This window comes from Nyctibius grandis, chromosome 1 (assembly GCF_013368605.1).
Source record: "Nyctibius grandis isolate bNycGra1 chromosome 1, bNycGra1.pri, whole genome shotgun sequence".
Taxonomy (NCBI): Eukaryota; Metazoa; Chordata; class Aves; order Nyctibiiformes; family Nyctibiidae; genus Nyctibius; species Nyctibius grandis.
The window spans coordinates 10,430,012-10,453,984 of record NC_090658.1 but is presented as its reverse complement, the minus strand read 5'-3'; the positions used below and the strand labels follow the sequence as shown (position 1 = coordinate 10,453,984).

Here is a 23,973-nt window from a genome sequence, read left to right as displayed (position 1 = left end):
TGGGTTAAATTACCTAGCGCATCGGAAATTCAGGCCCCATCCAGTTACCTCCTTCCAACTGTTTGCCATTCAGCCCCATTCTCCTGTAGTGCGAACCAGAGTCCTGGTCAGCTCTAAAGCGGATTTATTGCTTTTACTGGATCAGGCTCACCCTTCCATTTAAGTTGATTAATTGTGGGTTAGCTCTAACTTACCCCCATGCAGCATTAGCCAAGTCAACATAAAGTTCCCTACTACTGGCAATGTTGTTGGTTTTTCCCTGTCACGATGAATTTTTAATGGCTTTTATGTGCAAAAGCAGCTTTGCAAAATCTTAGGCTCCTGCTTTCCAACTTAGATGATTTGGCATGTGAAGAATGCAATGAATATTTAAACCTGTACTTTGGCAGAGCTCGCACAGAGCAGCTAGAAACCTAGCCCTGGTCTTTCGGGGACTGGCCAGCAACTGTGCAAAACCTCCAGCCTGGAGGAACAGCACGGGGAGCTTGTGAGGATACATCAATCATCTTCAGCACTCAACCAAAATCACCCTAACCCCACCATTCTTTAGATTCTTTTAATTAACCTCAGGATTCATATGGAAGAGCTGTATGCGGGTGGAGCTGTGGGTTATTTGATAGATGACTCGGATCACTCTGCCGGTCGTATTTTATTCACGTGAGAGTGACTGTTGAAGGCTGTTATTTACCACTGGGACCAGGGTCCCCATCTCAGCAGACAATATGCAACCATGTGGTAACAATCTCTGCCTGGAAGATCTTACAATCAAACCAGATTAGAAAAAAGGGTCAAAAAGGAAGGGACCCCTCTTTTGCCCTCATCGTACAGATGGGTGAACTAAAGGCTTACACACACATTCAAGCAGCCACCAATTAAGAGTTTACTGTAACCCCTTTGTAGGCAATTTAGCCCACAGCAAAATCAAGGCAAATCGACTTAGCTTTATCAGCTGTAAAAGGGCACCCGGTTCAGGAGCCATCACAAGGAAACCTCCATCATATGCTTGAACACACAAGGATAGATGTTGGAATTCAGCCAAGACAACGTGGCTTTCATCTTTTACATGAAAGGGGGCTCCCTTTGACATTTGGAGGCCCACTTTTTTAAGAGCTGTTATGCAAACTTCGGCTTGCATGAGCTTGAACAATACAGAGACATGCGCAACCAAAACTTCCAAAGTAAGCAACATTTCCGTATGCCGGACCCCGTTCTGCAAAGACGCATGCTAGAACGGCCCCATTGACTTCAGCTGAACAACTCCAACAGGTATCAGTCTGCAACCACCAGACATAAAAGACTACAACTGAAAGACCTTTATTTCTGGTATCAATGTCCCCTGAGCCATGGCTTCAGTTTAGATATTACCACGGAAAGATGCATGTTTCTTCAGAAATCACTGTTGCTCTCTATCTCAGTGTGGCTTTCTGGAAATCCCAGATCTAAATATTGGTAGTTCTGTACTATTTAATTTGTGAAGCCATCAGACCTCCTGTAGCCAGTGGCTGTCTTCAGATGTGATCATATTTAGGAGGCTCCATAAGCTGGTATGTCATTATCTCAGTGTGTTAATTGATTAAGTCTGGCCTACATACAGTCAGCAGGACTATTCCCTTTGGGTCGTTATTATTAGTAAGACCCAGACATTTTAAGCCTTTTGGAGCCCAGGAATCTCTCTCGTCATGCAAGTAGAAGCCCAAGGAAATCTCTTGGAATCAGTGACTTTCCAGCTACAATAATTTAATTTCATAGATGGAAAGATACTCATATTGATGCACAAGCCAGTGAGAAAAAAAAAGGTGCAAGCAGATTTCAATCTGGCAACAAAAAAAAAAGCAAATCATCCACCTACAGCCCTTCAAAGATACAGCCAACACCCTCAGCTGAATTAACAAACTGTGAAGCAGACCCTTTAGCAGCTAGAGCCAGACTGAAAAAAAACAGGGCATTACTTGACACATTTCTTTGCCCTGATTGGGAAAACATGTCACTTCCCTCCTAGATATCGCTGGTATATGTTAAAACAAGTATTCCACAAGCGATGAAAACAACAGCACTTGGTTTCCAAAGGATGTGTCTGAGCATGACTGGCTGTTTAAGAGAGAGGTATGTTATGAAAGCAAAGTTGCTCTTGTGGGGTGGATGTTTGGTGTCCAGGAGGGCATGACTGCCAGCTGCATTTATCCACAGGTAGGGCATTCCTAACAAGGCTTTTGTTAGGGATGAGCTCAGCAAGAGTACTAACAGCCCTCTGTTTTACCTAGCTGCCTATTTTTGTGAAGCCTGTTGGAAATTAATTTCTTCAAGACCTCAGTTTGGTTTTCACTGGCCATGTGGCTCAAGAACCGTTACAGGAGTAGGAGAAGCAGAAGATTAATGGTGCAAATTCAAATCTGTTAGAAACCAAGCCAAAGCTGAATTTGTGTGTGTCTTCTTACTCCAAGCTATGACTAAATTCAATGAGGCGCAGAGCCTTAGGACCCACATCTTAAGAAAACCCCATACCTACTATTTTCAGCAATCTGTGGCCTCATTTCCAGAGACACTGATCATCTGTAGTTCATGTTGAAGCAATCAACAATTGCTAAACAATCAAATTAGAAGTCTCAAATTAAGATCTAAACATCAACCAATGAGTTTCTGTGTCAGAACCACTAAGTTTCTGCTATTTGGCTGAATTGCTCACCTGGCCAGGCCTTGTTTTAAGCAAAGCAAGTCTTTCACTTGTGTTGCTTGTGGCTAAGACCGAATAGATGACCCTTAAATAGATTGTGATGGCAATTCAGGCTGCAGAATTTTTCTGTATTTCTTTATAGGGGATGGGAAAATGCATAGAAGAGCTTTGCACAAAGAAATAAACATGAAGAGGCATTTTGGTATTGTTCTACATATTAGCCAGGCTCTTAGAAAAATAGCTGCCAATAATCAGCCTCCTAACTCTGTATTTTGGGGGTGACCATATATTACCGAAGCCATTGGAGTTTGCCATTGACCTCAGTGGGGCCAGTGTTTTACACCTACCCAGCTATGGGTTTCAGGAAGAAATTAAGACATTCAACACCTCTCAGAGCAAAGCCAATCATACTTAAGAGCCTAAATAATGACTTTACACCTTCACCTCAGACACCCAGTTCATCCTAATTTATATTCACAGCTACGGCACAGCTGCCTTTGCAAGTATCTGAGTCCCAGAAAACAAATATTGTAAATCCAGCTCAATGTCAGCAATCTGACAAATAAACAAAACAATAAATTTGCTGTCTTTTCACTACCCGCCTCATATCCTCAATGTTTTGTGTCTTTCGACACATAGGAGGTTTCAGAGAAACTATACAACAAGAACACAGTATCATCCCAACAATAAGAAAATTACGGTTAAAGGATCCATGAAAGGGGATTAAAAACACTTGCCAGGAGAAGGATTTGGAGGAGGAGATGCTGGCATTTGCAACATGGCTGCTATAGGGCTGCAGCTCCTGAACATCATCACATTTGCAGGGCTATCTGTATAAAAAACTGGCTGGGAAAAACCCTCAAACTATCACTTCAGCACTAGAAAAATCTCCAGAGAAAACGGTAGAAGGGTTGTTATGGTATTTCAGAGAAATCAAATACATTTCAAATAAAAATTTGTTAGGCTTAATGAATAAACTTACAGCGCTGTTACATTCAATTGGATTTTTTTTTTTAAGAGGCACATAAACTCTCCTGTTTGAGGGGATAAATCAATGACAAATTGTCCGATGTTGGGAAGAAATTTCCTCTGCTAGCAGATGATTCCAATACAGAGTTTCTTGTATTCTCTCCCTTTGAAGTATCTGGTACAGGCTGTGGTTAGAGACAGGATATCAGCCTGACGAACCCCAAAGACATTTTCTTGCAGCTCAAAGTTCAGATGGTCACAAACAGCAGTTGTTCTGGTTAGAAAAAAGTATCACGCATTTGCTGCAAGTTCAAAAGCTCTCTGCTCAGCACCTGGATTTTCTGCTCTTCGTGCCACATCTTTACAAACCACTTCCTTCAGGAACAGGCCATAAAATGTGCTCTGATGTGACAGCTCTTAAAATGTTATGTATGTGAGCGGGATTGCAGACAAAGTCTTTTTAGGGGTGCTGCTTTGTTACAGGACCTTTTTCTCCTGTATGTTAGTACATAAGCACCCTTTCAGCCTTTTAATCTTTGATTGGAAATTCAACCTAATATCAGAAAGACTTGCTGCCAGCTCGAAACCCTGCAAGCTGTCAAAAATGAGTGAAAGGTGGCTGAGGGAATGTCCCTGCCAATTTGTCACTTTTTAAGTCAAAACTGTTTATTCCTCCTAGATACATTTTTTCTTTTCCAAGCTGGTTGTACAAGGTCCAAGTGAATGAAAACGACCTGGCAACTGGGTACAGGAAAAAAGATGAAGAGCTAAGGTGCTAAGGTTAAAATCAGTGATTCTGGGGTCCCACAAAGCCCTTCCTCAGCTGCCAGCAGGATGCTTTCGCTCCTCACTCACACACTTGTAACTTTGCCAGAGCAGAAAGTGGCTCCCATTTCAAACACAGCCCTTTAAAGACAGAACTGGGGAGCTGGTACACTGTGTAGGGTAAGAAATCCCTTTTTATGGGCTTAGGCTGTTATTGTACCTCGTGTCCCTTAGGAGAATGGGAGAGGGAGAAGACCATGGAAAGTTCACTTCAGGGAGTTGCCAGCGGAGCGGGTACTTTGGGTGCCAAACCTTGAGATATTGGCATCCAAATCCTGCAGATCCCAGGAGACAAATTCACTTAAGTGTATGGGATTTTTGCCACTGACTTAAGTGGAGTGAGGATTTTAACCCCAGGCAACTGGGGAACGCAATCTCCTGCCGTCAAATGGCCTGTTCTTCTCCAGTCTTCTCCTACATGATGCTGGAAGGAGTCAATTTTTTTGAAGCCTAGGGAAGCACAAATGCAGCAAATAGCATTGATCTGTAATGGGTGCTCGAGTTTTGAAATTAAATGTACGTGGTATTTGTTGCTACCTGACACATTACAGCCCTTTGCATCTCTCTGCAAAGACAGCGGTATGTGTGAGGACTTTGCACACCCAGCAGCCTGCTCCAGGCCTGTGGCACTTCTGGCCACACGTGGAAGTACAACTATGTCTCAGCCTTGCGGCAGACAGCAGAAACCATATCTAAACTGTGGTACAGGCATCATTGCAAAGGCTGCCTTGCTCTGGCCAAATGGTTTGCACCAAACCCCTCCATTTCAGGCAGATGAATGAATGCACAGGCTTTCCTACTCGCCAAAATGCCCATGGTTTCCCCACAGCCCAGTCACTGGCTGAAGAGAAACAGAGCCACTAACCCTTCAGCACATGACCCTCAAGTCACAGCAAAGCAGACAACTCCTCTGAGCAGAATACATCTCTCTACTTCATCCTATTGCTATTTCGCTTTCTCCTTTGGAAACCTTCCCATTTCTGTGGCTGGCTCAACCACTTAATGGGGTTCTGGGGTTTTCCCCAAGATGAGGACATTCACTGAGGTCTATTCACAGAGCGAACAGAGAAATCTTGCAGCGATACCCAATACTTGGGTCCACTGCACAGAAAACCCCATTCATTGTTGCCAAGCCACCAGGGTGAGCCACACAGCTGGAGTTTTACCTGTTTATTTATTTATTTAAAGGGTAACTATCACTTGGGTTTTTAGCTCATGTTTGGTAATTTCAGATTTCTGCTCCAAAAGGATACGCATGCACACACACACATGCATATATATGTGTATATACATTTCCTGCTTGGTAGCCTGAGCCACAGTGTCGGTCTGAACGCTCCTCTCAGAGGCACAGACCAGCTGCCCTTCCCGGCAGGAATACATGGAAACTACTGGGGATGCCTTAGCTTGAACATCAGGCCCTGTACCAATACATTACTGTGACACTGGGAGCTTCATTTTAGGTACCCCTCAAAAAAAAAGGACTGTATTTCCACTCGTATTTCATATCTGGGATGAACCTTATATCCTGCATCTGCATTCAGTCCGAGCTTCTGCTCTGTATTTTTTAGCTGCTCAGAGTTTTCTGAAACGAATTTATTGGGATTCGAATTTTGTAATATTCAGACTCATGAACAAAACCAGCAGAGTGCTGCTTCTTTTGGCTGCGCACATCGAAATGCTCTCTGTTTTAAGTTGTGGCCAGCACTTTTGCAAAATGTGGTTGAAAGTTGTACTTTCTAACCTGGCTTTTATAATTTTTCTCAGGAAGCTGTAAAGAGTAAGCACTTCTAAAGTGAAATCACTTGAGTTCAGGAGTTCTGGAACTGGGCTTAAAAGCCCAATTGGAAATGGCCCTCCAGGGCACAAGGACGTTAATGCTTCAAATTTTAGAAGTGTCTGAGATTTTCATTTCTGAATCAGGTCAGAGCTAAACATAAACTGAATACTGGAAATCTCAGATTAGAAGATAGGGTACCTTTGGGAACGTATCAGACTTGATACTTCAACATCAAGGATCTCACTGTTTGCACTGACAAGTTCACTAAGACTGTTCTTTTTTCATAAGATTGAAATCTCACCTCAAGAGCTTAAACAGTTCATAAGCCAACATTGGTACGACACTGAAACAGAGAAATTAAGAGTATGAAAATCAGAAAAATGCTTGCTCAAAGTGGTAAGCCCGATACTAGTCCTGTCAGTTCCCTTAAAACAGATATTGGCCATTTCTGCACCTCATTGTGACATAACCTTAGAAAATGCAGAAAAATAATGTCAGTTCATATTATACTCTCTATATAATTAAGAATAATTAAGAATTAAAGAGAATAATTAAGTTTAAGGCTATGTATGACTTCGTAATGTCTTAGCCATCCCGAAGTATGCATTCATTCTGGCTCCCCCATGCAATGATATATATTCTTAATATTAGTGACTCCTTATGTCATTACATGAATTATATTATGTCTGGAAGTGACTTTGTACTTTCCTTGCCACCTCAGAGTACACATCAGGGCACAGAGATGTGATTGCGCATGCAGGGAGCTGGGGTGTGTTACAGTCCTCGGAAACCTTTCTCTTTACAACCACCTGGACTGCTGCTGTGAGATCCTGTCTCACACAATGTTAGGCAGCAGGCTTGAAATCTAGCAGAAGCCAAAGCAAAATCTGTCAACTCTTCCTAAATGAATTTACAAGTGGGGAATGGGGGAATGAGATGAATGGTATGGGATGGTTGCACATGAGTGCAGAGAAGCAACTAAAAATATTTGTAGAGATCTAAGTACACCACCCCAAAAATACACACATACTTTCCACCATTTAAATATCTTGTCTCTGGGTGGAAGCCAAACATTTTTCTATTTATTTCCAAGTATACCACCAAGATTCTAAGGAATTTAATTGCCTAACTCAAAATGTTAAGAAAATACCAGAAGGCTGAACATCCTGGAAAAGGACAAGGTGTTAGGAGGATGTCAACTCATCTAGCATCGTGTGCTGAAGAAAGGAAAGCATTTCCGGTTGCTAATGCTTCAAGCTCGCTCACAAATGCTTTGTGAAAAAGGCTGCATTTGGTCTGTATGAGAAGCCAAGTTCTGCCTGTGATAAGCATTGGGAATACATGCAATGATACCTCTTGTTTCCAGGCATCCTGACAGCTACTTCCAATTTGCATTTCTAAGTGGAATTAGCAGAGAATGGAGATTTACACATTCCTTGCTGACTGGGCCGATTGGTTTGGTTTGTGCTCCATGCAGCGAGGCTCCTGGAGAAGCCCAAACCTCACAGTTAATCTTCAGAACAACAGGAGAGATGACCTTTGGATGAAGATGGTGGTGGACTTGTGCTCAGGATACTTGTGCCACAAATTCCCTGTGTGACATTACGCAAGTCAAACTCTCTTGGACTTAACTCATTTTCGCAACAGGGATAAGTCAGTTTTGCCTATTTAAATTACAGCTCTCTGAGCAGAGTGGAAAAAATTTTTATTACTGAGCAATTAACGGAGCCCAGGTGAACCCTCCTCATGCAAAAATTCTGCCCCTGAAGGTAACACTGGGCAGCTGCAGCCACTCAGAAATGCTTGACACTCTTATCATGGTGCCTTGCAAGGAACAGAACTGTTGTAGCTGGAGAGGACCCACACTGGTTATTCCTAGTAGTTGACCTCCATTCCCCCTCCAAGTCCTGACCTGATACTGCTTTTATGAGCAGAGGCTTGTTGAAAGTATTTGCAGGTTTCCTGAGTGAGCCCAGCCAAGAAAATCTTCTCCTTGCCCTCTGTCTCCTCAGTTTCACAGGCTACAAAGAGAAAAGTTCACACAAGTGGGACTGCTGTGATAACATTTGTCTGAAGCCAAGGATGCCTCCCCATGAGAGAGGCTTGGGGGTGAACTGGGTCAGCACTGTTCCTGCTGCCAAAGCGGGGAAAGGAGAGGCCAGGAGAGCCATTCTGACCCAGGTAATGGTAGTAGCACATTTGGTGTCAAGTCTCTTCACTATAAAATGCTAAGCTGCATTTGTCAGCACTTAAGACTCAGCCTGGGTGAAAGAACGTTATTCTAAAATGCAATTTGTATTACATTTACTAGTGAAATAGATTTTTTTTAAAGCCATAAAATATTCAATCTTGTTTCATATGCTTGCAAGCTTACAGTATCTGTGTCCTCTCCAAACTCAAATCTCCTTGATCGCATCTTGCCAAGAGGACAGTACCGATCCCAGATGATCAGCAAGTGTAAGCCCAGGGCCTCCACATTGATTAGGCTGCAGAGGGTCGATTGCCTTTCATGGTGCCTTGCATCTTGGTGTTTGCATTTCCCAAGGATCCAGGGTCCAAATGTACCATTTACTGGTTCAGTTTAGAAATCTCTAGGCACAAGCAACCCCTTTGATTCACAGATGAAAAGCAAGAGGACATTGCAGGCTGCAAAAAGATACATGGCTTAGCCAGGCCTTCTGTGGGACAAGCTGAATTCAAATGGCCAAGGAACAGCGATGAAGTCTTCCAGACATAATTAGTCAAGATAGTATGATGAACTGTAAGCAACAGCCCGTTGGAGTCCCTTTGCCCTTGGCTTAGCCACAGATGGAGCGAACACCGATGGATTTTGTGTGCAACAAGAGTCCTCCTGAACACACCACCTGACTCATAGTGCATGTGCTTCTCAGGAGGCCTGCCAAGTCTTTGTTTTTAAAAATGATAACAAATAAACACTTGTATCATAAAGGTAAACAGAAATCTGTGTTTATACGAACATATAATATTTTTAGAAATACATGAATACAACTAGAAACCAATAAAAAGTGAACCTGGACTTAGGATCTCAGCAAAGCAGTGACAAATTAAACCATGGAGGTTATTTAAGCAACTGGCACATCATCCCATGTGCTGGGTGAGTGCAGATGACACAAAGCACCGCCGTTGCAGGAAGCAACCCTTTTATACGAGAAGGACACGTATAGTTTGGCATACGTGCTCTTTGCCTCCCCTCTTACACACCACCCAAGGCAGCTTCGTTATTTGGCAGCAAACAAGCAGCAGCACATAGAAAAAAAATGAGCAATGTCTTGGTTGTGTTATTATCTTGGTTGTGTTATCATTCACCTACACAAAAATAAAACTGGGCTTTTCAGAAGCATGTGGTGTTGGCCTGACTAGCTCCCACTGGGAATAACACTAAAAATTCAGATCTACTCACTGGTTTTCCTCCAGTTTCCTCAGTCGATGGGCTACAGCCTGTGTCCGTTTTAACTGGGTTATATTCCTCTTCCATCTTCCATGTTAAACCTCTCCGAGTGGCGATGGCAGCGCCAGCTGCCCCAGGCGTCTCTCCTCAGTGGCGGTGGCACCCGACCAGCCCTGCAAACTCCCACCATGCACCCTGAAAACACCAGGCGGCCCTCGCTCGGCAGCCATGTCTGCTGGCCTTTCTCTCCGCTTTCCCCTTTCCTTTGGGGCTGCTCTGCTTGGATGAAACAAAACAAAATAAAATAAAATAAAAAGGTCCCTGCGGCATATTTAGCCCAGCCCAAAGCAGCACACGGGATGAGGGCCCGGGGAGAAAAGAAGGGAGAGCAGCAGGAAGGGAATCTCTGTGGCTGTCATGGCTGCCAGGGCCTCCTGAGGCGCAGTGCCACCATGCCGGGCTGCCCCGGGGGTGTCCTCCCCAAAATGCACGAAACACCTGAAAACCACCTAAAAAAGACTTGAAAAAACACACCTGCCCCCATGCTCCCTGCTGCATTTGGGCAAGTATGGCCTGTGCCCAAGGCTAGCAGCATTCGCCACCAAAATATATAAAATAAATAATTTTTTTTCCTCAGAAACCCCAAGTTCTTGGCCCCAGCAATGGCCCCATGTTTCCCACCACCATTTTGTTTTCCCCTCATTTTCCAGCCAGCTGAATAACAACAAACAGTGTCATTTTGATATGATGTATTTATATTTACATGGTACATTTTAAAGCAATAGCTACACTGATCATACATATTAGAAACAATAAAAAAAGAAGTTAAGAACTAAAATGTACATCATACACTTGTATATATATTTTTGTTTTTTACACAGAGGTAAAAAGGCTTATAAAAATCAATACAACAGGGTTTTAACTTTTAGTATATAGATACAATAATGATGAGGCTTCAGGCACTTTAATTTGTTAACGTGAGCGATAGCTTGGAAAAAAAAAAAAAACAAAAAAAACTTTCCACAACAGGAAAAAAAAAATTTGGTTAATGTTTTGTTACCACAGATACAAAAATAAAATCTGAATAATTTCTCTCAAATGATTGATGTCAGTATTGCAAAGCTGACTGGGAGAACGCTACACACTGTTCAGCAGCAGTGTGGAAATTAAGGAGAAATATTTACAAAAAAACACCCATTTCTATCCTTGTGCCCTTACACCACCGCCTTCACAAACCAAATAACACACGCAGCAAAATCTACAAGTATTACAAAAACCCAAGAGAAGAGGGAGGAAGGAGGAGGGGAAGAAAAAAAAATTAAAAAAAAAAGAGGGATTTTTTTTTTTTTAAACTTTTATTTCCAGACATACAGAAATGCTTGGAGTATGTCTACTTTACTTAAATAAATAGGGGCACTTCAAGACCGGACAAAAAGCTGTAAGATCTTTTTGTAGTGTTGTGCTTTATAGAGAGAAGATCTTACAGATGTTTGTTTACATGAAACAACTTTGAGAACAGAAATAAAAGGAAAAGGTTGTTCCATTATTTTTTTTTTCCCGAGGCTGGCTTGATGTTTACTAGACACCATTGAGAGATTTGTCAACTGCTATTAGGCACAAAATATTTATATTTCATTCAGCAAACCCAGACACATCACCCAGAGTGTTAACACTCCATCCCTTTTCCACTATTATTAATATTTTTTTTTTCCCAACCGAAAAAATCCCCAGCAACTGCTACGAATTAAGCCTATCAAACTCTATAGTGTATAAGCACATTGCATACTTAATTCATGGTCGACTAAAAAGCTGTGATTAACTCTCAGAGGAACCGTTGGGACATTCCACCGAGAAAGAATGGCAAGTGTTCCTTTTACATTTATTTGGCAAATTAATTTAAAAAAAAAAAATTCCTCTCTTTTAAGACTGATGTCAATGTGCAATAGAGGGAGGGAAAGGACATGCGCCCACTGGCAATTTACTGCAGAAAGGAATTATGGCAGGAACAGCAGTGCCAGCTTTGACAAGCCAATCCCTAGCTGCCTCAAAGTATTCAGATTGTACTATGCTAGTTAGAGCTCACTGCGCTAAATCTTTTTTTTTTTTTTTAATAAAAATTATTTGGCTACTCCTTGTAATATATTAGAAAAATACTCTTTTTCCAAGCTAATTACAAGCCTTGTACACAAGACAACATGACATTAAAAAAAAAAAATAAAGTAATTTTATCCTGCTGTATGCACCTTATGCATCCACTTGATAAATCTGGGTGGTGAACTGGGGAGGGGAAAGCCAGGGAGACGCTTCGGTCTGGCTCCTGCAAAGACTCACAGGCTTAATCCTACACGCAGACTCACAGAAACGCCGGCTGCACACGCGGTACGTCGAGACACGTGTAAGCATCTGGAGGATTGGGACCGCAGGTCAGGAAATGGAAGTGGTGGTTAACATCCTGGCTTTTGATTTGAAATACCTGTTTAGATCGCTAAATGTAGTATCTACCGTGGACGCGTATGTTCTCGTGCTCATGTATTATACAGAAAACAAACAAACAAAGACGATTTTCCATATAATCCACCACTTAATGCAGCATTTCCTCAGAATTGCCATAATAGTGCTTTTGACATTGCATTGTTAGTAATTCTTTGCATAACAACAATTTTCCTCATCTGGAACCTTAGTGTTCTATTCACAGATCATTACATGGCTGGCTAATGAAGAAGTTCCCTTTCTTTTGGGCAGAACTCTGAAAACACAGTTTTATTTTTCCAATGTTATTTAGGGAAAAAAGAAAACCCTAAAATTTAAGTTTCCCTTTCAAGTAGTGGTCTGAAATGATTACAGGTGAGGAGAACTACCAGATTCTCAATGGTTACGTGACTATGGTAACTGAGCCTTGCTTCCTGTTCACAGAGCTTTACGAACAGAGAAATAATTTAAGATGTTTGCTGAAGGAAATGATGATGGACTCTAGAAGAGAAACTGCAGCTTAGATGGCTATTTTGGCTTTGGAAAAAAGAACAAAAAACCCAAAGAAAACCAATGACAGAAATACTGTGTTGTGGTACAAGTTTGTTACTAGCACACCTTCTATACACACACAATAACTTGACGGCAAGTTAAAATATCTTCCAAGTGATATTTCATTCACTACACCACCCCGTTTCTAGAAATGCCAAAGCTTGTTAACACGCTGATGGTACCGGACAAGCGGAGGCAAGACAGACACAACCTGGAGATGTTCTACAATCCACCATCATTTAAAGCAGTTCTTTTCTCAAACTCATTTTAACTGAAAAAAAAACATGTACAAGACAGTCTGTTTTGATTACAGATTAATAATACAAAAGTCTATGCTGTAGGTTAGTTAGTTAGAACACTTGATGAGCAAATCAATGCAGTGTGAGCCCCAGACAACCGAATGTAAAGTGATCCAAACTGGTGGTTTCCTGGATGCTGTTGGGCACAGTGGCTGCATCAAAACGAGTGATCTCAATGCTCCAAAACCAATGTGTTCCTTGAACTACAGAAAAAACGTAACACTTTGAATGCATCTGTAGTCATCCAGCAGCTTTGTGTTTTCCACCACAGCACCTGCACATGACCCCACAGTGGTAACAAGCCCGAAGCGGCAAGTAACAGCACATACATGGAGCAATGAAAGACAAGGCGATAAGGGCCATCCACCGGAGGCAAAACATTTCATCACTGGTGTCGCACGAGCAAGGATCTGTATAGTCTCCTTCTGGATCGGACATACAGTGATAGAGCATAGTGTCTGCGCACCACATACAGCTCACTCGATGGATGCAAGTCTTGACGCGGTCTGGAGCATCCTGGCATTGACCCCGTTTGTTCTCCTCATGGTTGAACATGTCCCTGCAGTACACGCACCGCGACCTCTCACCATCTTCCTTCCGCCTGGGCTTGAATTTGACAGGTTGAGTCTTTATCACAGCACCCTTGATATCTTCACCCAGGTCAAAGTCCGAGTTGTCTACGTAAGGATAAGTGTATTCGTGTTTTGAGGCCTCACTTTTGGCAAAACGTACGTAGGAGTCCATGTCATCAGGATCAAAATTCTTTCCTCGTGCCGGGGCATGGCGATAGTCCTCGTATCCAGTCATCCAAATCTTTTCCCGAGGATTGATGCGCACTATCTCCTCATCATCATCTGGGAAGTTGACGTGCCGGTAGGATCGCGGTACTGACTGTGGAAGTAGGGATGGAGATGAAGAGGGAGAAAAGATGAATAAGCTCACTTTGCTATCAGCAACCACTGTCTCCTTGCTTAGTGAAAAGCCAATATTCAACAGTTTTGTCCTTCCTTCTTTGTACTCCCTTCACCATGACCCATCACAGAGTTTCAGCCTTTGGCTCAGGAGTGAGTACAACCATCCTGCAGACCTACCATGGTCTGTGTGCATGTGGTACCATGTAACATATTAAATCACATTGTAAACCCCCCCCTTTTTTTTTTTAATAATTGGAAGCCATTTAAAGCTAACTGAGAATGAAAAGGGGAGAAAGGAAGGGAGGATCTTTCAGGGATCTGGGGGTAAAACCAAACACCAGTTTTAGCTATGGCAGACACAGCTCTTTAAGTGGCAACACTGGGAAGAAACCTTACTTGTTCTAGATGGTAGTGGTCAGAGCTATAATGGTCATGAAGGTGTCCACGAGTGCAAATTCTTCGATGTTCGCAGGATGCAGGAGAAGCCAGAGTTCGCACGGGCTGTTCCCTTTTTTGAGAGGAGTTAGAGGAGCTATCCGTAGCATTCTGTTTTAAATGGAAAGGGGGGAAAAAAACCTGTCATACATTCAGCTTTTACTGCACGCGGTAACGGAGATGTTTTGCCACTCACTGACTTTGTGCACACCTGCAATATTGGCAACACCTGACAGCAGGCAGCTTCATAAAGTTTCACATAAAATACATAAAAGAGGCAGATCTGCTGCCAGGCCATAAAAGCTGTTGCCACACACATGGAAAAATAATATGCCATAGCCTACCCGTGACATATTCACTAACACCACTCGTATTCGCTTGGCATGTTATTTGTTATACTGGGCACTGTGGGATGGTGAGTGTTCACGCTAGAAGCTACCTCTGAAGAGCAAAGTTAAACTCCGTCAAATGATGAAATTGTGTAAGCCCTGAGGGCAGACTCAGAGCATCTCTGTACCCAGGCTGTACCCCACTAGTTACCCAGGCAACAAAAATACTGGCCATTTTGTTAACCTGCAGGCATCTCATTAAGCCAAAAACCTCTTTACACATTCTTCTCCAAACACTCACTGAATTCCAGTTCATCACAGGCTACTTGAATAATCATCTTTCCTTTAAAAACTTCAGGGTTTTTTTTCCTCGTTTTGTCACTGATCTGTAATGCAATGAATTTTACTTGTGTTTTTATACATATTCCTGGCCCACGGTGAGCACTTTCTTTAGGTTAATTAGTTACATCATTACACAACAACTATCTCAAAAGGGTGAAATATCATGCAACATGCTGTTGCCAATACCTGCAGCTTCTTAATATACATATTTCTCCTCCTGGAGAAATACACAGTGGGATACCAGTCTTAGCCATCCTCTCTCCATAGCCCTTCCTTGGTTAAAATAGTTACCACGCAGTATCTAGATATTCAGGATTTTGCCCATTAATTCTTTTCATGGATTGGTTGGGCTTTTTTATATGACCATGAATATCAGAGGACAGCTGTTAAATGCACTAACAGATCAAGAGCAGGAAAAAGAGCCTCCATGCACAACGATCAGAAGAGCTGTAACACTGCACATGCCTAAAATATTGTTCTTACTGAATTAAGAAAAATCTCCATCCCCCTCCAAATAACAAGCTGTGCTGCAGCTACGATGAGTCCAAGGGAAAGGTTTCCATTTGCCACAACAGTTAGTTGTATTGGTAGTAGGAGAAGACTGGTTTCACCTGAAAAACCTTCTCTCCTTGTCAAGAATGCACTCTATAAATATTATTTTCCAATGAATCATACTAGATACGTCTCTTACTCCAAGAATACAAGAACGCTCATTATAGATTACTTGTTTATTCTGAAAACAACGCTCTGCAAGACTCTGTCCAAAGGTGAGCACACCTTGAAGCATTACAACACAAAACAGATGTTGATCCTCTTTAACCGGTATAGCACTTAAAAGCACTGAACTCCCAACTTCCTTTGTTGAAAGCAAATATACAGATCTGTTTGCAGTGTGATGTAAAGCCAGGCTGGGTTATCTGAGAGGTACAACGAGCAGGATGAGTTTTGAATTGCTGACCCACCCATTAGGAACAGACTTTTAATGCATGTGTTTTGTTTTGGTTGGGTTTTTTTTTTAAACAAGTATCTAGAAGCAGAACAACTCTTAAGATAGTTAACACCACCTCTAAAATGTAACTGCACTGATATTCAGGATCTTTTTAACAGGTGGTTTCATCAGCCCAGTCTTCATAGCCTTAAATTAGACAAAGGCACTTCCAATCTCGGGTTAAAACCCTTCAAAGCTAATTCTTGTGTATGTAACTTTAAGTCCTACAATATCTAGCACATTTTGGGGACATTTCAAAAGAAAAGGAGCAGCTTCTACAAGTGAGTACTTCATAATAACATTAAGTTTCCAACCTATTTAGAAAACCTGAGAAGAGTTAGAATTTAGTTACAACAGCCGCCTCATACGAGTACCTTTTTGCAGTGCTGTATGCGGTGCAGACTCAGATGCCAAGCTGTAATTTGAACTTCTCAGAACAACAGAAAGGCACACACCCCATAGCCTGGGCAGCCTCAGCCTACAGCACGCTCTCAAAGTTAAACTTCAACTGGTATGAACCAAAAAGGAGGCAGGGCCTTAACACCGTGCTGTGCCAGCCAGCAGGACCCTTCACCTTCACTGGAACCGCAGCCGAGCCCTGCTGGGACAAGCCTTTCGTGGATACGCTCCGAAAACATCGTGGGTGCTCATGGTCAAAATAACGAAGCCTGGGAAAATTACCCAACTGAAGGAGGTTGCACATAAGGGCCTGCAGCCCCCTCACCCTCCTAGATGAAAATACAAATCCCAAACTGGATATAACTGCTAAATAATCTCAGCGGGGCAGCTGGGAGCTATAACCAGCCCTCCAAGCAGCATGCTATTTGCTGCCTCTTGGTGAAGGCAGTATTTCTGCAATAGGCAATTGGAAAAGAGGCTGTAGCAATTTTTATCTTGCCCGATTCTTATCTACCCTTGCTTACCTCCACACCTTATTCTCCTTCAGACCCGGCAGGGCAACCGAGCCTCTCCTCCACATGTGTTGACATGGCTACAAAACCTGTTTGCAGAATACCACAGCGGCTGCGGCTCTGGCCTCCGCTTTCACCTTATTAAAAATTGCTGCATTTCCACGTTCAATGTCCTCAGATTAGAGGGGCAGTTTGCCAACACAAACACTTACTCTAAGCGCCCAGAAAGGGACAAAGCAAGCTATCCGAGACTAGGTCTCCGCTCGCTCATCCGTAAAAAAGTTCACACTGCCTCCTGGTTGGTGACGTTAAAGGCAACTGGTTGACAAATGCAGTGTCCGCAGGGTTACCTTGCTGACCATTGGCTGGGATAACCACTGTTGTTTTCCAAAAAAGTCCCCCATCGAAGATTCAAACTTCTGTAGGAGAAGAGAGAAGGCTCTCGACACACCAAAATGAATGGTTTAAAGACTGGGGAAGAAAAGGTAGAAAATACCCCCTTCCCAAGCAGAAGGTCACCAATGAACCCCACAGGCTCCTCACCTGTCCTGGTGAGCACACTCGTCATGATCTGAAGAGAGAGGTGAACAAGATGACACAGTTTTCTGATGAAACTTAAGTTATTCAAGGGAGTAAAAAAGAAAGCTGACCCTGAAAACTTGCTTAAGAACCTCATAATGCTGAGAGACTGGATGTTTTAAAAAAAAAGTTACTCCTGAAGTGCAAAGTGACAGAAACACCGCAATCTGACATATACAATGATGCCCTCTGAACCAGCTATCACTGTTCAAGTAAGAGGGCCTGGGGTTAAAACAGACAGCCCTGTCACAGTGTCAGCTTGGTGGCTCAGCAACAGAGGTAAAAAAAAAGCGGCAGCAACAAGGATGATCACCAAGGCATTGTATGTACCTGCTGCGCTGCCACAATATGTCTGCAGTTCTGGTCCCCCCTCCACCCTGTGTCAATAAGGGTATTTCCACCATGGCAAGCTCACAGAACCATGGTCAGGACAATTGAGGACACGGGATGGGTTAACAACAGCTAACTAAATAGCCTGGGTCTCTCCAGCCTGGAAAAGAGACGATGGAAGGGGACCATGAAGATGGGAAGAGTAGTAGTGTACTGAATCATGAGTCCCATGTGAATGTGAATAGAAAGGGATTATTCTTCTGGTATCCTTCAGAAGAGACAATCATTGAGGCATTCACTGGAGCAGGCTCAGATGAGGTTAAAACAGAAGGATGTACTTCTTACAGAGCTCATAGTTAAAACATGGTTCAAGAAGCCACACGGAAACCCTCAGAAAAAAGAAGTGACTGAGGAGCAAAGACATGATGATGCTCAGGCCTTTGAAAGTGTACTGTTCGCTCAGCACCACTCCACTGGGATGGAACCTGGACTTGGTGACTGGTGAAAATCAGGCATGGTCTCAAAGAAAAGGCACTCTCATCTTCAGCCAAGTGCCACTACGAACAAGTGATGGCAAGACTTTGTCAGTGATGGAAGCAGGGAACAACTTCTGTCCCCCACAACAAGACTGGGTCTTGGCCAGGATTTTCTACCACCAGCACAGCAGTGAAAATTTTGGGGAGGATGATGGAGGGGGGAGACATGAAAGGTTTGTTGCAGGTCACCCAAATGTAACACACTCGCCCACAGGAATACATCTAGAAAGGACGTGGTCTCCAGAGCCAGGCTATTTCACGGATGGAAAAACATGTCCCAAACCATCAAGCCACCAGTCTGTCACAGAAACACTGTCTTCCTCTAAAGCGTGTTGAAACCAATCCAGCCCCAGTATGTTTTTGAGGGGAAACTATTGAAAACATGCCCAGTAGCCACAGAAGAGAAATGAACTCAAAACTAAAGTTGTTGGAACAGGGAGACTGGTAAGAAGCTCTGTTTCAACATGCCCTCAAATGCTCAATTAGAGAAATTTGTGCTGCATGCACTAGAGCTTTGCGATTGCTATGGCGGTCGCGAAGTCTTGTGGTTTCACTGCTCGGATAACAAAATCATTAATCATGACCATAATAGTAATTTTATAAAACCCGTGCAACACGTTTCCTTTTGCAAGTGAGCTGTACATATCCAAGCGAGCACACGTACCGCATGTTTGATATGGCTGCTTTGAGAAACGACACTGGGCTTCTCTACATGCAAATGATTGCACTGTGATCATTGAAAAAAAAGTGTCCCTGTTTCCCCTTCAGACTTTCAGAAGTGACTCATTAAATTAAAAAATCCTAGTCATTAGTAAAGAAGATTATGTTAATCATTTACTGCAGTTTACTTCTCATTGAAATGGATTTGTTACACAAGAACGGCCGGCTAATCAGGTGCCTAAGTAATACACTGAGATAAGCATCTATCATAAAAACCAATGAGAAAAACCAGCCTTCTCCTGCTCCTGAACTGGACTGATCACCTTGCCTCTAATGGCATTACAGAATAGGTTCACCCTGTGTGATGCAACATCCAAGTGTGACTACGAAAAAGAAGATTCATCTCAAAATTATGAAGCAATACAATCTGTGGCAGCTTGTCAGAAATCGGTTGCCAGAGGGAAATTATGGAGGTCTTGTCACTTGTAACTTCCAGAAGTGCTCTCAGACAGCTAAACCATTCACAAGTTCACTGTCAAAAATAACTGTGGGTTAAGCAAGACAAGATGGTTTTTTCCCTCTAGGATTTTAATGGTTACATGAGGTGGAGAGGACAAGGAGTAACAGAAGTATCACGATGTTGAACAAGTAGTTTTGCAAGTAATGGTCCTAAAGGAGTTGAAAACCCGTGTCAGCCTGGCCTTTGCAAAGCACAAGCCCTCTACAAGCCAACCTGCTCTCTACTGTCACACTCCGCTTTGCTCATCTCCCACCGCTGTGCAAGCCCGCTCACTGCACCACCCGTATCTGAGGAGGACTGTCGACACGCAGTATGGAAATGCAAAACTTGGTGGGGGCTCAAGGTCTCATTTTTACGGAGGCAGCCTTCTGCAAGAGCCAAATCTCCTCGCAATGGCTCCGGAGTTCACTTCGGGAAGCCTGGACATGTGTAAGAGAAGCCCATCATCATCTGAAAAGACATGCCCGTCGTCCCCAGGACAAGAAACCCAGCTCCCTCACCAATTTGCAGCTCAGGAACGAGCCTGGAAAAATGACAGCCAGCAAGCTGCATCCTCCCCCAGCCGTAGCCCAACCACCTCCAGCTGAGACCCGCGTGATGAAGCTAGAGCACTTTCTTTGTGTGCCCTGCCCAGGTGCGATCCCTTGGGAGCCCCGGCACAAGCCAGCTCTTCTTCGCTTGGCCCTTTTCATTTGCTGGAATAAGGGAAAACACAGCTGTGCTATCAATACGGAAAGGAAAAAAGATAAAGTTGGCGAAACGGTCCAGCAAGCGAGCAATACTGAGCTAAGCGCCAATCTGAAGTTTATCTGCAGAGCCTCCGCTGTTTATGAACTTCACAAAGAGGAAGTCTGAGAGTTATTTCGGACACATGGCAAAGAAACTTCCACTTTTCCAAAGAAATAAAGATAAAATATAGTCTCCCTGAACTCCCTCAGATTAATCTTGCCAGAACAAGTCCTTCCTTTCCCCTAGAGCTTTTTTTTTTTAAAGCCTAAAGAGATATAGCACTTTTGAATTTCACAGAGAGGGGAACAGAAAAAACCCTAATTTTTTGTCTCAAAACACCTTCTTCTCTCTATTCAAGAAAATTAGAAAAGGAAACAGTTGACATTTTCCATTCACCTCTAAGCGTGCCCCGTACACTCAGGACAGCCCACTTCAAAGGGGGCTTAAGATTATCTAAGTATTAAGAAAAAGGTTCAGTGTGAAAAATCTTTTAAGATTTGAGACTCCTGTCTCCTGAGCACAAGCTTTCAATTCGTCATGGCAAGATAAAGCCATGGAAGAAAATGCTTTTGTCAAATTTCTGTTTGTTTCCTATCACTGAAGACAAGAAAGACACTGTATTGAAGAAAATCACTTCCCTACATTTTTGAAACGTTTTGATGCTCTCACCTACTGAGGACCGCTGGAGCTGAATATAGTTCTATTCCCTAGCAAAGAGGGAAAAGCTTCATGTTAGAGCATATTCCAGTACAGTTCAAAGACAAACTGGCTGTACACAACCATTACAATAAGCATGGACTCAGACTTTTCTAAAACCAAAACAGGACTGTGATTTCTCAGATGTTTCGACTGTTTCCTAGTCGCCACTTACACAAATACCAATACAAAGTGCAGAAAGCTAGCTAGTTTTACTGCTACCTTTTTTATTTTCTTTTTTAAGTTTTGTGGTTATAGCTTTTAGTGCCAGAAAGATGCTGGTGTTTGTGCTGTCTCAAGTCAGCAAAACTTAAGGAACATTTACAAGGATTCGTGCACAAGATCATCTCCATTAAGCCAATGCTAAAGCCAATTCTGGCATCACCGGTCAGTTCTGCATGGACCACAGATGTGGCTTAACAGCTCACTATGAGGAGTAAAAAGAATACATGAGAATCAGACACAGTTAAACGATACGGCAAACACTCAGATGTGGTAAGGGGGTAACCTCAGTGAGATTTTCCTGTTTCACAACTTGCCAGTGATTCAAGGCGTCAGACATCTCTCTGCAAAAGCAGGCATTTGAACAGATACAGAAAAATGCCTGCTAAAGTCAGGAGGACTGAAGCAAGACAATACCCCATTTTGCTCAGACTCAGCCCAGGACCAGAGGCTGTGAGTGGGCCCACACAACATTTCCTTCCCATATGATACCCCACGCCTTGCCCTTACTGCACCGCTGGGCTAGAACACCAGGAAAGGAAAACTCTGTGCATCAGATACTTATAAAGGAAAACCAGAATGTTGTAAGGGGGAAAAAACCCCAAACCACAAGCCCCAGTTACTGGGGCTGCTCCCCAGGCAGCACAGCAATCCCACGGTACAGTGGTGAGAGTGGGATGGCTCTGCCTACCCACAAGGCACCCATATCCTCATCAATCTGGAGAACCTCTCCTTACCAGGACTCCTACTTTTCCTTTCTCATTCCTCTAACTCCTCCTTGCTGTGGCCTGATTGGATTTCTCCATGTTGAGATGAGCTACATCGCTTCAGCGGGATCTTTTTACATAAACCTGGGAACTTTTTAAACCAACCAATTGTTTAAAACCACCTAGGGACAGAGGCAGGCTTTTCATTTTTGCATAAAGGTCTCCGTTCATCTGTTTAAGCTTTGGAAATGACATCTCGGTGCAGACTACAGCATTGTTGGGACAATCAGCTGCCCAATATTTGTGTTCATACAGCTCCATGAAGATCAGCAAAGCCTCCCTCCTCCAACAGGTAATATTAGCCACGTTACCACAGCTGTCCTCTAAGGCCATGAGAGATGGCCACCGAGGTCCATACCGCCGCGGGCAGGTGATGGTCCCTGCTTCTCCCTCCCACCAGTCCCATCACCTGCTCTGTGCGCATGCTTGGGTGGAGAACCACAGGAATCCAGCCCAAAAATAATTTTCCTATCAGCTCCCTGACCTCAGTTGGCCACCTGTGCCAGTTGGCTCGTGCCCTGATGACACCGGAGGGTCTCCAGGCAAAGCAGGGGGCAGAGATGGAGGTGTTCAGAGGGGAAGGTGGGTACCAGCTCCTCTTTAAAGTCTTCAGTCTTTGACCCGCTTGTCATCAGCATAGCTGCAATTAACTTGGAAAGCACTGGCTCCTAATTTTAAGGTGCTAACAGGGAACTTAGCACATCCAATGCTGTCAAAAAGCTTTCCTTTTGGAAGATAGGTAGGGATGCTAGGAAATAAAGGAGCGAAGCTCAGCCGAGGCATATTAAACCACCGGATGTGCACAGGAGATGGTGAGAGGCTGTGCCGCTGCTGCGTGCAGCCGGGAACAGATGGCTCCACATAACTCACCACTGAATCGCGGATCTTCTACACAGACATTTCCAAGGGGAGGAGGAGGAAGAAAATAAGATTCAGGGGGAAGAAAAATGCTAATGAAAACTAGATTAGCTAAACTGAAAGAACCGGTGCACCTAATCCATCATTAATGTCTTTGCTATGTACAAACTCAACACTTTAGCCTTTAAATTCAGCGGCGTGCTGCTCCTACATAATACACCAGGTTACAAATGGAGGGGAAAAAACAGTTAAATGCAAACTTCCCACAGCAGACTGATAGGATATTTTAAGAAGTCAGTTAGGGGTCACTTATTCACACAGTTCTGAGCATCCACGTTATTTTAGCTGGAATTCATCACCAAAATAGAATCCAACAGCTGATGAAAACTTTTAAAATACCCTCTTCACATGCACTGCAAATATGTCAGGCTCTGCTTAAAAACGCAATGGTACTTATTTACTTCTGCCTTTCCTTCTCCTTTTGCAGACAGAACCAGAGACAGATAACTGCTTCCTATAATCACTTCTGATTTAATTTTCGTAAAATATTTACGAGATACAGGGCGAGCAGACCCTTGACAAAACACATTAGGCAGGTGAGGGAAGGAAACAGGGCTATTTAGATGCAACTGTTTTATCATGCATTTCTGTACTGGGCAGAGGTCCATTTTGAGCTCCCCAGGCTCTTGTATTCTGTTGTTCATCCTCAGTTACTACCAAACACGTGCCCACGGGCGGAGGGAACACCATTCTGCAGTATTTTGTCAGTCAGAAGATGGTTGGGTTTTTTTCTCTCTAAAGGGGTGAAACAGGGAGCCTGCCACTTTAAAGGAAAATCATTCTTGAAGCCTCATGTAAAAGCACATTTCATTGTTTAGCTTTACCAAACTCCTCCTTTTCCTTTCCAAACTCTCCAAAAAAAGAAACCCCAGAAAGAAAAAAAACCCAAACATTTGAGAGGATGGAACCAAATTAAGGCTAGACTAGCAAAACTCAGGTGTGCACTCCAAGCAGCCTGAACTCTTTGTGATTTTTTTTTTGTTTGTTTGTTTGTTTTTAATTTTCTTTTCTACCTGTTACATGAGACAACAGATTCAAACCCGATTTGCCAGTGTTTAAACAGCATGTGGAAATTATAGGTTCCTTCACGACGAGCAGAGCAACACAGTCATCTGCCCCGCGGTTC

General features: G+C 43.2%; 1 protein-coding gene across 1 annotated transcript in view; it reads right to left on the bottom strand.

The window, feature by feature from the left end:
• Positions 1-10,459: 10,459 nt before the first annotated feature.
• SPRED2 (sprouty related EVH1 domain containing 2) overlaps positions 10,460-23,973 on the bottom strand; it is a 68,757-nt gene continuing 55,243 nt past the window's right edge. The window contains exons 5-6 of the mRNA XM_068414032.1: positions 14,282-14,431; positions 10,460-13,862 (exon numbers count right to left, since the gene is read on the bottom strand). Of these exons, the coding sequence (XP_068270133.1) occupies positions 13,212-13,862; positions 14,282-14,431 (801 nt within the window). The 3' untranslated portion in view covers positions 10,460-13,211. The remainder of the gene's footprint in view (positions 13,863-14,281; positions 14,432-23,973) is intronic.